Source organism: Schistocerca americana, chromosome 3, assembly GCF_021461395.2.
Source record: "Schistocerca americana isolate TAMUIC-IGC-003095 chromosome 3, iqSchAmer2.1, whole genome shotgun sequence".
Classification (NCBI taxonomy): Eukaryota; Metazoa; Arthropoda; class Insecta; order Orthoptera; family Acrididae; genus Schistocerca; species Schistocerca americana.
Window position 1 is genome coordinate 650,462,913 of NC_060121.1, and position 17,322 is coordinate 650,480,234.

The 17,322-nt window shown below is 43.8% G+C and overlaps 1 protein-coding gene across 1 annotated transcript in view; it reads right to left on the reverse strand.

Annotated features, from left to right (window-relative positions):
• Positions 1-17,322, reverse strand: part of LOC124606275 (spondin-1) — a 605,207-nt gene that overhangs the window by 442,085 nt on the left and 145,800 nt on the right. Inside the window, exon 2 of the mRNA XM_047138254.1 lies at positions 2,165-2,355. Coding sequence (XP_046994210.1) covers positions 2,165-2,355 — 191 coding nt within the window. The remainder of the gene's footprint in view (positions 1-2,164; positions 2,356-17,322) is intronic.

A 17,322-nucleotide genomic window follows, 5' to 3' on the forward strand; every position in this document is an offset into this window, starting at 1 on the left:
TTACTGATGAACCTATCGAAATGAATGTGAGCTTCGTCGTTAACCCAAGCTATACAAATCACTTCAATTCCCATCATGCCCCCGGCCAACCTTGCAGTTTGGACGTCCTAACGCTAACCGTTCAAAAGTTATGACGATTTAATTTCATATAATTCAATAATTGTCACCATGTATGGACATCGCTATTCTTATCAAATTATGAGGGATCATCTTGAATAATTTCATAAATTGTGTAAGTGCAGTTAAAATTGAATGGGTACCTGCAAGATTATAGAATGAACACCACGTATTATTTTAATGCTTGCAATTGTACAACCATCCAGTACAAGTTTTCGTTAACATGTACAACAAAATATTTGGAACATTCTACACTATTTACTGAATCCTGTTCATGTGCTATAGCAATTGTTAGTATGATTATTTGTTGCACAGAACCGACTATAATGTGTTTCCTCAAAACAGTGTTCATTTGCAAAGAAGTTGTTAATAATTCTTTTAAGAATAGCGTTAACAATTTCTTGTGTTGCATTTTCTCTAATAGGATTTATTATATCACAAGTATCATCTGCAAAACGATGAATGTAAGTGAAATGTCATTCTCATCCATAATGAGGTTTTGGACAGATTAAATAAAAGGTTGCGAACGCTAGGTGTTTTCTTTTACTTAACGAAGGCTTTTGACTGTGTTGACCACAAAATATTACTGCAGGAGTTAGACCACTATGGAGTAAGGGGAGTAGCTTACAATTGGTTCGCCTCTTACTTTAAGAACAGAAAGCAGAAGGTAAATCTCCACAATATTGAGAGTGGTAGTGATGTTCAGTCCCAATGGGGCACTGTTAAGTGGGGCATTCCCCAAGGGTCGATGCTGGGGCCACTGCTGTTTCTTATTTATATAAATGATATATGCCTTCTAGTATTACAGGTGATTCAAAAATATTTCTGTTTGCTGATGACACCAGCTTGGTAGTGAAGGATCTTGTGTGTAATATTGAAACAGTATCAAATAATGTAGTTTAGGAAATAAGTTCGTGGCTTGTGGAAAATAATTTGATGCTAAATCACAGTAAGACTCAGTTTTTACAGTTTCTAACTCACAATTCAACAAGAACCGATATTTTGATCAGACAGAATGGGCATATTATAGGCGAGACGGAAAAGTTCCTAGGCGTTCGGATAGATAGTAAGCTGTTGTAGAAAGCCCATGTTCAGGATCTTGTTCAGAAACTAAATGCTACTTTATTTACCATTAGATCAGTATCTGAAATAAGTGACAGTTCAACACGAAAAGTAGTCTACTTCGCATATTTTCATACGCTTATGTCGTATGGTATTATTTTTTGGGGTAATTCTTCTGATTCAAAAAGGATATTTTTGGTTCAAAAACGGGCTGTTCGAGCTATATATGGTAGAAGTTCGAGAACCTCTTGTAGACCCCTATTCGGTAGTCTGGGAATTCTGAAATTGCGCTCACAGTATATATTTTCTTTAATGTCGTTTGTTGTTAGCAATATTAGCTTATTCCCAAGAGTTAGCAGCTTTCAATCAGTTAATACTAGGCAGAAATCAAATCTGCATGTGGAATGCACTTCCTTGACTCTTGTGCAGAAAGGCGTGCAGTATTCTGCTGCATCCATTTTCAATAAGCTACCACAAGAACTCAAAAAATCTTAGCAGTAGCCCAAAAACTTTTAAGTCTGAACTGAAGAGTTTCCTCATGGCTCACTCCTTCTATTCTGTCGAGGAGCTCCTGGATGAGCTGAAAAATTAAGCAAATTCCAGTGCTACATTGTTGATTTTCTTTATTTAAACTTACGACTTGTCACCTGAATATGTTTCTTATATTTTATTTTATCTGTTTCTACTAACGTGTTATAATTTCATGTATTGACTCGTTCCATGACCATGGAGACTTCTCCTTAATTTGGTCCCACGGAACAATAAATAAATAAATAAAAATGTATAATGAATAGGAGTGGAGCAAAATTGAACCCTCTGGGACTTCCTTCGCGATTTCTTCCCTATCACAAAAATTTCTCTCGTTCCTTACAACGATCCCGTATCTTTGGTGTGTTGGTTATACCAATTTGTTTATTTATTTACTTTTTGATGGTGGCTGTAAGGAAATAAAAAATATTAAAATTGAGTGCAGTGTTGAAGGTACCTAGGTATCTCTCGCCGGGCACGTAGCTGTCGGGGTTGCCGCTGACGGTGATCTTGAAGCGGTCGTCGACGAGCTGGGTGCGCGGCGTGGTGCTGCCGTCGGGGGTGCGCCGGCAGTCGATCCCGCCGCTTCCGGCCGCCGGAGGCACCAGCAAGGCCGCCGCCAGCCACCACAGCGGCAGCGCCCGCAGCCTGCGGCAGGCACACACATATCCGCTGCGGGTTTTCTGAACATACCAGGTGCTGGCTACAAGCCGACGCCTCTTGGGTTTCCCGACCTTGTGTTACCGGTACATTTTTAAATGTAAGTGTAGTATGTCCAAAAATGTGCTCTCTCTGTGGTAGCCAGTGATATTGAAACACTGTGAATGTTACGAATCTTACACGGCAGTGTAATGTTTTATCAACCGACGCCATATGTTGTATGCACTAATTAGCAAAAACGTTATGAACACTGACTGTCGGGAGATTGAACATCAGCCGGTGGGACTGCGCATATGTGACGCGTTAATGAATGCATATAAGCAGAGTCGGTTGAATTGGATTGATTTAAGGGAGGGGGGAGACCAAACTGCAAGGTCATCGGTCTCATCGGATTAGGGAAGGATTCGGGAGGAAGTCGGCAATGCCATTTCAGAGGAACACCCCGGTATCTGCCTGAGGCGACTGAGCAAAATCACGGAAAATCTAAATCAGGATGGTCGGACGTGGGACTGATCCGTCGTCCTCCCGAATGCGAGTCCAGTGTGTTAACCGCTGCGCCACCTAGCTTGGTGGATGGTTGGGTTGGGTTGTTTGGGGGAAGAGACCAAACTACGAGTTCATCGGTCTCATCGGATTAGGGAAGGACGGGGAAGGAAATTGGCCGTGCCCTTTCAAAGGAACCATCCAGGCATTTGCATGGAGCGATTTAGGGAAATCACGGAAAACCTAAATCAGGATGGCTGGACCCGGGATTGAAGCGTCGCTTGATGGAGACGATTGGGAAATCATTCTAATGACGATATAGTTCACATATGGGGAGATTCACTGACAAGGAACAGGGACCACACATATACGCTTGGAAGGGTATATGATTCCTTCAATGTAGGTGCATACCATCGTTCTTGCGGAAATACAGTGAAGCTGAGAGCATCAGGGAAAATGAACGGAGCCATCATTAGTGGTGAGCAGCACTTGGGAATTTGGGTCGGACCAGAAGTGTGTTTCGGTGGCCGAGGCCGTTAAGGCAACCGCTCTAGGGAAGCGGAGCATCATGGTTCGAGTCCCAGTCCGGTAAAAATATTCAGGTGCAGCTGTCGAATTATTTCAGCGCCGAAAACAGCTACGTCATAAATATTTCCCTTTAGTTAAAGGTCAGGTTGTTATGGTTCGGCACCTGGAAAAGAGCATCATCGAGCAAAGACGCTGGTTGGCTGGTGGGTGCTACTGCCTTGAGCAACTAAGGAAAGAGGTTGTGGGTTTGTGAAAGCATGACTGGGCGACAACTTGTTGGAGGCTCACGATTTTCCATGGAATGTAAAGGTCAGTGTGGGATAGACAGAGACGTGCCGTAGATTTGATGATAGACAGTGCTTGTCCAGGCATAAATCTTTCGGGCCACACCGTCAGCGCACATTGCTAAACATGGGGCCCTGTATTAGAAATAACTACTTGTTCCCATTTTGAGCCAACGAATAAGTCATTTACGACTGCAGTGAAAAATGAAATGATCGTATGGCATTGTTGGCTGGGAGGTCCCATTCAGGTTCGGCCGCCAAGTGCAAGTCTTATTTCAGTCGGCGCCACATTGGGCGACTTATGGCCGATGATGAGGACAACACAACATCCAGTCCCCGAGCGGAGAAAATCTCCAACCCGACCGGGAATCGAATCCAGGTCCAGTGCATGGGAGGCAAGCACGTCACCACCCAGCTAAGCAGGCGGACACGACTGCAGTGAACACGGCATTATCGAGGCTGGACCTGTCGATCAATCTAAAGATGCTGCCTGGTCAATGGTCATATGAGTCTGAATAGGTCGTCATCCACCTGCTCGAAAAGTGCACCGCGCCATTGATACGGGCCGATCTACATTCACATCTGCATCCACACTCTGCAAATCACTGTCAAGTACATGGTAGAGGCTACTTCATATTAATGTTATCTTGTCCTCAGGATCCTTAGGGGGAGGTGGGGGGGGGGGGGGGGTGATACGTAGAGAGTTGTGGTATTTTCCTAAATTCGTCATTTAAAGCTGTTTCGTGAAGCTTCTTAAGTATGGTTTCTGGGATAGAGACGGAAAGCAATTACAGACATTGGTTGCGAATTGGCACTGATTTAAATCAATGGGGAAAGTTGAAAATTTGTGCCTGATTGAAATTCGAACCCGGGTTTCCTGCTTACTAGGCAGATGCTCTGACTACTAAGCCATCCAGATACAGTGGTCCACGAACTACGCTAGCACGCCTCCCTTTACACCCAAATTCTCATTCACACACTACTAATGTAGTGCCGCTTGCCCACGAACCTCATTAGTCACGGCATTTCGTCGATTCTCACAAGAGTTCGAGCCTGGTGTGCATCTGGACTGAAGAGATCATTGGCCTTCCTCGCCTTAATTATGTATATGTGGTGTCTTTTCTTTCAGTCATGTTCGAAAGAAAAGACGCTATACATATATAATTTCTCGGGATAGTTTGCGTCTGTCTTCAAGTTCAGTTTCTTCAGCATCTATGAATCTGGTAAATCGAACTGTGACCATTCTTGCTGACCTTCACTTTGTGCGCGTAGTATCCAGCGTTCGTTCAGCTTGGTGTGGGTTTCACACACTTCAGCAATATTTTAGAATGAGTCAAACGAGTGATTTGTAAGCCTCCTCCTTTGCAGACTGGAGTCTGCCACCTGCTTTACCTGTGACTCAGCCTATGCGATCTTTCCATTTCATATTAGCACAAAGTGTTACATCGAGCTTGTTGTATGAGTTGACGGGTCCCAGTTGACTATCACTGATACCGTAGCTACAAGATATGTTTTTTGTTTCTTTCTTTTTTTGTTTTTTGGAGGGCACAATTTTACGTTTCTTGAAATTTAAAGTAAGTTATCAACGTTTGGACCACGTTACACGAATATGTAATAAAAAAGGGGGGTTATTATTTAAAAACACGCAGTTGATATCCGTTTGACCTATGGCAGCGCCATCTAGCGGGCCAACAATAGAGCCATCTGGTTTCCCCCTTCAACCTAGACGAGTTTCGTCCTTTCGTTATTTGTTGTTTTTTCGTTTGATGCTTATTTCGTGAGATATTTGGCCCTGTCACTATCAGTGGACCATCCTGTATATCTGATGCAGTTATATATCTGATACAGTTGTGATCGTACCTGTTAGGGTTGTGCGAAACTTTTATTAGGGATGCCATCACATGTTGCTTCTTCAACACAAATGAGGGGAATGTATCATCCAACATGCCTTACATACATATTCATTGTACGTAATGGAGAAGATTGAAGTAGCTTGGACATTGATGGACTTCTTATTAAAGTGTGTAAAGCGTTTAAATAGCTGGGTAGTATCCTGTGAAGTGGCGGGAGATGTGACAGAGATATCCAACAACGGATCAGGCAGGGAAGGGCAGCCATCCAGAAATTAAATTCTGTGCATTGGTCTTCAAGAATGAGTTTAAAGGTTAAAATGCCTTTATACAAAATGGCTCTGAGCACTATGCGATTTAACTTCTGAGGTCATCAGTCGCCTAGAACTTAGAACTAATTAAACCTAACTAACCTAAGGACATCACACACATCCATGCCAGAGGCAGGATTCGAACCTGCGATCGTAGCGGTCGCTCAGTTCAAGACTGTAGCGCCTAGAACCGCACGGCCACTCCGACCGACTGCCTTTATACAGTACAAATCCATGGTGGAACCAGTAACAAGCTATAGCAGTGAGTGTTGGAAACTCATAGAAATTAAAAGGGACTTAGAGCTTTAGAAATGGACTTATGAAGAGCATGTACAGTTTCCCGATTTGACCACGTAAGGAGTGAGGAACTAGGAGAAAGGTCGCAGATTCCTTATAGTACTACGGATAGAATAGAAGAAAGACAGCGTTTCATAAAAACGCTTGAAGATACATGGTGTAAGAGAGTACTTTCATAGCAATCTGCTCAAGGAAGGAGATAAGAAAGAACACTGAAAGTGTGCCTTAATATCATCCCAGAAACGATGGCGCGAAGACGAATAGAAAAAGATGAAGTAGAATGGCGACAGATGTGCGGACAGCTGTAGGCTCCCGAAATGAACTAACAGTTAAATTATGAAATAGTGTGTTTATTTCAAAATAAAACAACAACCCACGCAGGAAAATGACTTCATTCAAGACACGAACTCGGTGGAACGCTGGAACACATTTGGAATCATATTTTTGGTGACGCATAAGTGATGCGTTACCGAAAGTCGACGAATTGTGGTCGCGACGGTTGAAAGTATTTGTTTTATTATTTAAGCAATTTAAAATCGCATACTGTCCGGAAGTCTGTATTTTATTTGTGCATTTTACCGATATGGGCGGACGCAGCGTGTCTGTAAGGCTGGATCACAACAGCAGATTTACCACACTTCGCGGTGCCTGCTGTTTTGGTGGTTTATTATATGGTGCAGTGCAGTCATGGACTGTGCAGTGCAGTCATGATCCCGGCGGACGTTCGAATTCTCCCTCGGGCATAGGTGTGTGTGTTTGTCGCTCGGATAATTTAGGTTAAGTAGTGTGTAAGCTTAGGGACTGATAACCTTAGCAGTTAAGTCCCATAAGATTTCACACACATTTGATTTATGGTGCAGTGTTCTGGGTTGGAGATACCCTGCGCACCATGGAACAGGAGAATCCTGACAATGAGCGTGACGGAACAATCGAGTTTAATTCGGCCGATTTGCACATAGCGGCACTGACTGGACGTCTTACAGCATCAGTGCCAGATAGAGGACTGTTTACACACTTTTTTTAATGAAGTGATTCCCTGTTATAAGGAAAAGATGATTATATATGTATGTATGCAGAAGTGCTTTTTGCCATTTAATAGAAAGCTGAAATTCGGGAAAACTTTTCAGCTTCCAGGACAAAAACTGCAAGGGAGAAAAGGTCCACATTAAAGAAGAATCACACGGTTTGTCTGAACGCTTAATCAAGACGCAGCAGGTCTGAAATAAAAATAACGGCGATCGTGACCTAAACAGCTTCATGTTCCGAGCCCACGACGCACTGGTCAGTAATTTGTGAGAAATGCGTGACCAGTGCGTAGACATCTGCTGCCACATACTTCCGGAAACCTACCAACGACTTGTCGAATGCATCCCATGCAGGATCGCTGCTGTACTACGTTCCAGAGGTGGACCAAAATGAATTGACCAGGTGGTCGGAATGTTTCGGCTCAAGCATGTATGAATGCAGCACGTCCACTCAGCCTGACATTCACTGAGCACACGTGATTTTCCCGCGGGTAAAAGGCGGACGGGCGATTGGGCTGCTACCTTCCTCCTCGTACTGCCGCGGTGAAGATAGGCTGTACTGTGCCTACAGTCGACCAATAGCGCTGTCATGGGATAGCAACACAGGCTTTGCTTTACTCGGCTGGTCCCGGCGGAGGTTCGAGTCCTCCCTTGGGCATGGGTGTGTGTGTTTGTCATTAGGATAATTTAGGTTAAGTAATGTGTAAGCTTAGGGACTGATGACCTTAGCAGTTAAGTCCCATAAGATTTCACACACATTTGAACATTTTTTACTTTACTTTTCTATGAACTTCACGTCTGAGACGGTTGTGCTCGTATCGCTTTACCACGCTTCGTGGTGCCTGCTGCTTTGGCGGTTTATTCCGTGCTGCAGTATCTCAGGTTGGAGAAAACCCGCGCGACACGGAACAATAGTACCGTCAGTGCCACTCTATACAAATCAGTCATCGTCATGTATCTCACGTAGCAATCACGCGTATAAGGTAGCAGAGACTAGGCACAATCATTTTTCCTTCACCCAACGCATGAATACAATAGAACAGTACATAGTAATTATTGGCACGAAGTATACTCCGCTAAGTACTGTACAGAATCTGCAAGGGCATATGTCATCATCATCTTCTTCTTCCTGAAACGTTTCTGATTTCTCCCAAGCTTCTCATTTCTCCCAGTCTGTCATTCAGCATTTCCTCCCATTACAGTTCGCATCATCCGTTACATGACCTCTCCATTTTGCTCGTGGTCTTCCAGTTAGTCTTCGGTCATACCCTGGATTGATCTGAAGGGTGTTTCGTATTGCTTCATTCCTTATCCCGTCCCATCTCGTCCTGCCAGGATCCCTCACAGAAAGCGCATCCCTGCTGCCTGCATTATGCTCAGATCTTTCGTTGTCCAACGTTCTGATCTATAGATCAAAACTGGCAGATAATGTGACTTGTACACTATGTGATCAAAAGTATCCGGAAACCTGGCTGAAAATGACTTACAAGTTCGTGGCACCCTCCGTCGGTAATGCTGGAATTGAATATGGTGTTGGCCCACCTTTAGCCTTGATGACAGCTTTCACTCTGGCAGGCATACGTTCAGTCAGGTGCTGGAAGGTTTCTCGGGGAATGGCAGCCCATTCTTCACAGAGTGCTGCACTGAGGAGAGGTATCGATATCGGTCGGTGAGGCCTGGCACGAAGTTGGCGTTTCAAAACATCCCAAAGGCGTATTATAGGATTCAGGTCAGGACTTTGCGCAGGCCAGTCCATTACAGTGAGGTTATTGTGATGTAACCACTCCGCAATAAGCCGTGCATTATGAACAGGTATTCGATCGTGTTGAAAGGTGCAATCGCCATCCCCGAATTTCTGTTCAACAGTGGGAAGCAAGAAGGCGCTTAAAACATCAATGTAGGCCTGTGCTGTGATAGTGCCACGCGAAACAACAAACGGTGCAAGCCCCCTCCATGAGAAGACGACCACACCGTAGCACCACTGCCTCTGAATTTTACTGTTGGCACTACACACGCTGGCAGATGAAGTTCACCTGGCATTCGCCATACCCACACCCGACCATCGGGTCGCCACATTGTGTACCGTGATTCTTGACTCCACACAACGTTTTTCCACTGTTCAATCGTCCTTACACCAAGCGAGGCATCGTTAGGCATTTACTGGAGTGATTTATGGCTTATGAGTAGCAGCTCGACCATGAAATCCAAGTTTTCTGACCTTCCGCCTAACTGTCATAGTACTTGCAGTGGATCCTGATGCAGTTTGGAATTCCTGCTTGATGGTCTGGATAGATGTCTGCCTATTTCACATTACGACCCATTTCCACTGTCGGCAGTCTTATGCTTTTGTGCTCTACGTGTCCCTTCACGTTTCCACTTCACTATCACATTAGAAACAATGGACCTAGGGATGTTTAGGATTGTGGAAGTCTCGCGTACATACATATGACACAAGTAACGCCCAATCATCTGACCACGTTCTATGTCCGTGAGATCCGCGGAGCGCCCCATTCTGCTCTCTCACGATGTCTAATGACTACTGAACTCGCTGATATGTATTACCTGGGAGTATGTGGCAGCACAATGCACCTAATATGAAAAATGTATGTTTTTGGTGGCGTCCGGACACTTTTGATAACATAGTGCATATCTTTTGCTTTGGCAGGTATTTTTTCAGTTTCGAATGTTCAACGCAAAATTATAAAATTTTGAAATATTTCTTATTTGGGGCATAATGGCAACTGAACTGCAAGTTTCCGTGTAACGCCGACAGCCGTCATGCGGGATCTGGCGGACTCAATGGTGCGCGCCAGCTGAGCCACGCCTCCAGTGGCTTCGGACTACAAGCGCCCTCTGCCGGCGACCGGCGACAGCCCACGACCCACTCGCGCTTGGGTCCTCTTAAAAGGGACACTAGGCCACTGCTGCCTTTGCCTCATCCGTGTTGACACTGATAGCTGACGTCCATTTCTTGCTGCATCATTTGTAATCAGTCATTGCTCACTTGGAGAAAAAGAGGTCAAGTAAATATTCTGTTTGTGGTGTTAACTTGTTCGTTAATCATTTCTGTATGAAGACATACACAAATAATTTCTGTATGAATCATACACAACAGCATTATCTCGAAAATTTCGTTCTTGATGTTTCCTTTCTTGGTTAATTTACCTCCTAGATACCTGAAAGCATATAGTTCTTCAATAATTTATTTCTCCACTACAGCTTACATCTTCCACTTTATTTCTCCTGCTGATTTTCGTTACCTTACATTTGATAAGCTGATTTCTATGTCTGCTTCTTCAATGATTCTCTACCTGGTATTTAGTTGTTCTTCCATTTGCTGCTCATTTTCTTCCAAAATCCTCACGTCGGTTGCATATGCTATGACTTTCATATCATCTTCCTTGAGACAGAGAAGTTGCTGTCCATGCATCAGCACGGCTTTAGAAAGCATCGCTCCTGCGAAACGCAACTCACCCTTTTTTCACATGATACCTTGCGGACCATGGATGAAGGATATCAGACGGATGCCATATTCCTTGACTTCCGGAAAGCGTTTGACTCGGTGCCCCACTGCAGACTCCTAACTATGGTACGAGCATATGGGATTGGTTTCCAAATATGTGAGTGGCACGAAGACTTCGTAAGTAATAGAACCCAGTACGTTGTCCTCGATGGTGAGTGTTCATCGGAGGTGAGGGTATCATCTGGAGTGCCCCAGGGAAGTGTGGTAGGTCCGCTGTTGTTTTCTATCTACATAAATGATCTTTTGGATAGGGTGGATAGCAACGTTCGACTGTTTGCTGATGATGCTGTGGTGTACGGGAAGGTGTCGTCGTTGAGTGACTGTAGGAGGATACAAGATGACTTGGACAGGATTTGTGATTGGTGTAAAGAATGGCAGCTAACTCTAAATATAGATAAATGTAAATTAATGCAGATGAGTAGGAAAAAGAATCCTGTAATGTTTGAATACTCCATTAGAGTGTAGCGCTTGACACAGCCAGGTCGATTAAATATTTGGGAGTAACATTGCAGAGCGATATGAAGTGCGACAAGCATGTAAAGGCAGTTGTGGGGAAAGCGGATAGTCGTCTTCGCTTCATTGGTAGAATTTTGGGAAGATGTGGTTCATCTGTAAAGGAGACTGCTTATAAAACACTAATACGACCTATTCGTGAGTACTGCTCGAGCGTTTGGGATCCCTATCAGGACGGTTGAGGGAGGACATAGAAGCAATTCAGAGGCGGGCTCCTAGATTTGTTACTGGTAGGTTTGATCATCACGCGAGTGTTACTGAAATGCTTCAGGAACTCGGGTGGGAATCTCTGGAGGAAAGGAGGCTTACTTATCGTGAATCGCTACTGAGGAAATTTAGAGAACTAGCATTTGAGGCTGACTGCAGTACAATTTTACTGCCGCCAACTTATATTTCACGGGAAAACCACAAAGATAAGAGAGATTAGGGCTCGTATAGAGGCATATAGGCAGTCATTTTTCCTTCGTCCTGTTTGGGAGTGGAACAGGGAGAGAAGATGCTAGTTGTGGTACTAGGTACCCTTCGCCACGCACCGTATGGTGGATTGCGGAGTATGTATGTAGATGTAGATATAGATGTAGATGTAGATCTGCTGTTGATCCTCGGCGAACGTCCTTTACGTTGCTGTCCATGAATACACTGAGCTGCCAAAAGTCATGGGAGAGCGGTATGTACGTACACAGATGGCGATTTTTGATTTCACAAGGTATAAAATGGCAGTGTATTGGCGGAGTTGTCATTTGTACTCAGGTGATGCACGGGACATTCCATCGTTAGGGTTGTCAATATTCTGAAATCCACAGTGTCAAGCGTGCCGAGAATACCAAATTTCAGGCATTATCTCTGATTAAGGAGAACTCAGCGGCCGACGGCCTTCACTTCACGGCACGAGAGCTGCGGCATTTGGGTTGAGTTGTCAGTGCTAAGAGACAAGCAACACTGTGTGAAATAACCGCAGAAATCAATGTGGGACGTACTACGAACATCTTAGTTAGGACAGTGCGGTGAAATTTGTCGTTAATGGGTTATGGTAACAGATGACCGGCGTGAGTGCCTTTGCTAACAGCACGACATCGCCTGCGGCTCTTCTCCTGGGCTCGGTGATCATATCTGTTGGACCCTGGACACTGGAAAACAGTGGACTGGTTAGAAGTTTCCCTATTTCAGTTGGTGAGAGCTGATAAAGGTTAGAATGTGGCGCAGACTCCACGCAGCCGCTGACCCAAGTTGCCAACAAGGCACTGTGCGACTTGTGATGGCTCCATAATGGTGTGGGTTGTGTTTACATGGAATGGACTCGATCCCCTGCTCCAGCTGAGCCAATCACTGGCTGGAAGTAGTTACGTTCGGCTAGCTCAAGACCATTTGCAGCCAGTCACCGACTTCATGTTCCCATGACAATACGCCATGTCACTGGGCCACAGTTGTTTCAGATTGGTTTGAAGAACTTTCTGGACAATGTGATCGAATGGTTTGGCCACCCAGATCGTCTGTCATGAATCCCCCTGGAACATTTATGGGACATAATCGAGAGCTCAGTTCGTATACAAAATCCTTCACCGGAAAAACTTTCGCAATCATGGTCGACTGGTGAGGCATCATGGCTCAATATTTCTGTAGGGAACTTCCAACAACTTGTTGAGTGTTTACCACGTCGAGCTGCTGCACTACGCAGTGCAAAAGAAGATCTGACACGATAATGGGAGGTATCCCATGACTTTTGAGGTCTCATCACATGTTACAGAGCAATGGTGACAGCACGATTCCCTGCCAACCCCTCTTTCCGTTCTAAACCATTACGATTTTTTGCCATCTGTTGTAATACAATTTGGTCTTTTATTGTGCATGTTTGTGATTCTGAGTTGCATTCCTTTTGAAAATTCAGGTCTAGTCAGACCTTGCCCCGTTTCTTCTCTTCTAACAGTGTCATGAACCTTCTTTTATATCTACGGAGGCAACTACAACGTTTTCCTTAATTCCCATTTCTTTCCTACGACCTACCTGGTTGTAAATATGTCATCTATAGCTGATCTTCCATGTCTAAATCCTTGTCATTCTTCCTTAAGAGAGATTCTATCTTGTCCCTGATTTGCTGTAAAATTATCTTTTCATAAATCTTCATGCAATGGCACAGTGTGTTCTGAAGTAAATTCAAACAGTAGCGAAGACGGTTGTTAATGTATGATGCCATCTATAGTTGCATAGCTAGAAGGGGTCGTTTTTTTTTTTTTTAAAGCACTGTTCGTTCAGATTTGTTCAAGCTTGCGCTGGCTTTCGAACCATTCGAGATCAGAAGGAGGGGAATGGGACTAACTGCACGCAACACTCTAACGAGAGAGCAACGAGGCATACATCTTCTGTAATTTTTTATTACCATTGTGTTTGCAGCAACTGAGTTGTTGATGATTAGTTTTTAATGCTAGCTCATACTCTATGAGCCTTTCCAATAGTATAATGCAATTTTCCACACTCCTTTCCGTCTGCATATCACTTGCGAAACATCTCACACGATGAACTTCTTAGCAGAAAACTACTGAAAATGGAAATGCTGGCAGTCATTGAAGTTTTACGATCCTAGGCAAATGACGAAACTATCCTCAATATGGTAATCGCTCAATACAAAAGTTTTGCCTAAGAGATTTTATCTTTGATCATTTTAAAGACAAAACATTATATTCAATATAGAAAGAGGCACATAAGTAATAATATAGTTACATAAATCGCACTATATTTTACTTACATTTATACTGTTTCTACGGGCTTATATATATTCAGATAATTATAATTATCAGGTAGGACTTATGTAATCCTCGGTAGTATATTCTATGGATGCGTTGAATAATGCCTTCCCACAAGTTTGTGCCAGGTAGCTATTGAAGATAGCAAGGTTACGGTAAATGCACTAGAATGAGATTTTGAGAGTTCCGCAAGAAGTCTACCTTCTGCTGGAATAGCTGAATTGTGGGAACTTCAAGGAAATTGCTTGGAAACTCTGTGACCTTCGACTTATATTCGGGACTGGAGCGGATTTATGATTCCAATTTGATTACATATATTTTGTTACTCTGATGAAATGTTCTGATCAGTTCTTACGTAACAAGTGACAATGAGTCAGGAAATTTAATTTTTCCACTGCAAGAAGGTCACATCTCTGGTACATTACAATAAAAGTCTCTCAGAGTTCTCTTTCTAAGAAATCTGCCGTAGCTACTACTACAGCAGGAGAGGATGTTCTCAGAATCGGCACCTCTCTATCCCTTTGATATCTCGCTCGTTCGCTGATGTGCATTGCGCTGTAACCGTAGGGCCGCATAATCGTGGAAAAGTGGTGCATGTAAAGACAAGATGATTTTCCCTTTTCTGTAATCCAACCGAAACGGACCAGATTAAAATTCCGTAACGCTGTCCCAAGAAAACGTCTTAATTTGTACTGCAATATGGGTGTAGAACGAACAGTCAACTTTTGATAATATCAGCTGACTGATGGAATGACAAAGAGTTTATCAATTATTACGACACTGCTATTATTGCTTTTGTTATTCATTCGTTCTTTTGAGCTTTTCTGTCGCTTACTTTAGCTTTTTTTTTTTAATGCTAGGGTTGGAAGAATGGAAGTCTTGGCCGTTCGCTACGTGCAATATCCTCATTTAATTTAGCTGATCACTTAATCTTCAAGGAAATGCATGCTACCCAAAAGAAAGATAATTAAGGCAGCTATTGAATAGAAGCGCGGCAGAATTAATTCTTCCAGTTATTAATTGATATGTTCGAGATGGATGAGACTCATCCGCTTATACAGGGTGTTTCAAAAATGACCGGTATATTTGAAACGGCAATAAAAACTAAACGAGCAGCGATAGAAATACACCGTTTGTTGCAATATGCTTGGGACAACAGTACATTTTCAGGCGGACAAACTTTCGAAATTACAGTAGTTACAATTTTCAACAACAGATGGCGCTGCAAGTGATGTGAAAGATATAGAAGACAACGCAGTTTGTGGATGCGCCATTCTGTACGTCGTCTTTCTGCTATAAGCGTGTGCTGTTCACAACGTGCAAGTGTGCTGTAGACAACATGGTTTATTCCTTACAACAGAGGATTTTTCTGGTGTTGGAATTCCACCGCCTAGAACACAGTGTTGTTGCAACAAGACGAAGTTTTCAACGGAGGTTTAATGTAACCAAAGGACCGAAAAGCGATACAATAAAGGATTTGTTTGAAAAATTTCAACGGACTGGGAACGTGACGGATGAACGTGCTGGAAAGGTAGGGCAACCGCGTACGGCAACCACGGAGGGCAACGCGCAGATAGTGCAGCAGGTGATCCAACAGCGGCCTCGGGTTTCCGTTCGCCGTGTTGCAGCTGCGGTCCAAATGACGCCAACATCCACGTATCGTCTCATGCGCCAGAGTTTACACCTCTATCCATACAAAATTCAAACGCGGCAACCCCTCAGCGCCACTGCCATTGCTGCACGAGAGACATTCGCTAACGATATAGTGCACAGGATTGATGACGGCGATATGCATGTGGGGAACATTTGGTTTACTGACGAAGCTTATTTTTACCTGGACGGCTTCGTCAATAAACAGAACTGGCGCATATGGGGAACCGAAAAGCCCCATGTTGCAGTCCCATCGTCCCTGCATCCTCAAAAAGTACTGGTCTGGGCCGCCATTTCTTCCAAAGGAATCATTGGCCCGTTTTTCAGATTCGAAACGATTACTGCATCACGCTATCTGGACATTCTTCGTGAATTTGTGGCGGTACAAACTGCCTTAGACGACACTGCGAACACCTCGTGGTTTATGCAAGATGGTGCTCGGCCACATCGCACGGCCGACGTCTTTGATTTCCTGAATGAATATTTCGATGATCGTGTGATTGCTTTGGGCTATCCGAAACATACAGGAGGCGGCGTGGATTGGCCTCCCTATTCGACAGACATGACCCCTGTGACTTCTTTCTGTGGGGACACTTGAAAGACCAGGTGTACCGCCAGAATCCAGAAACAATTGAACAGCTGAAGCAGTACATCTCATCTGCATGTGAAGCCATTCCGCCAGACACGTTGTCAAAGGTTTCGGGTAATTTCATTCAGAGACTACGCCATATTATTGCTACGCATGGTGGATATGTGGAAAATATCGTACTATAGAGTTTCCCAGACCGCAGCGCCATCTGTTGTTGAAAATTGTAACTACTGTAATTTCGAAAGTTTGTCTGCCTGAAAATGTACTGTTGTCCCAAGCATATTGCAACAAACGGTGTATTTCTATCGCTGCTCGTTTAGTTTTTATTGCCGTTTCAAATATACCGGTCATTTTTGAAACACCCTGTACCTCCTGTATTTGAGGTCAACGTCAGTTTGACTGCTTTTCGTTTGCATCTTTGTACATCAAGTTTTGCTCCTGAATTGCTAACCTGATCGAGAAATACTTTGACTGGGGAAACATCCTTCCTGCTGCTAACATTGTGAGAGTTGGCAACACTGCAGAATATCTCTGGTAACTGTGTGATAGTTGAGTTACTTCCTTGACTGACTCAGAATTATCCTGCCAAATTCACTTGATATCTTTTGGACATGTCAATCAAATACTCTGAATAACTTTCACTTACGGTTTGTCATCGGTAGTCAAATTTACGTTTTTGAGGCCAGGAAGGTCGTCCCAAGTAGAAAACGCAATTAATTTCTTCTTTTATGTTGGATATTATCTATCTTAGTCATAACTAAGAGTAGTTCACCAGCGCTGTGTATTTGTTTGCCAGCTTCATTGAGAAATAGCCCTCAGAAATAAAATATAACTTAAAAAAAAAGCCAAAATGGGAAAGTTATGCGCAATTAAATGAACTAGTTGCAATTCGTAGCCATGGGCTGGGGACACAGCGAGCCCCAAAAAGAAGTTCCATAGGCCGTTCGATCAGATAAGTCTATAGGGTCGCTGCAAAGAGTCGGCGCCAACCCCATTCGCAGGCGCGAGGGATTGTCGCTAGGTCTAAGGAGCCTTGCCACGGTTCGCGCGGCTCCCCCTGTTGGAAGTTCGAGTCCTCCCTCGGGCATGGGTGTGTGTGTTGTCCTTAGCGTAAGTTAGTCTAGGGACCGACGATCTCAGCAATTTTGTCCCATAGGAACTTAC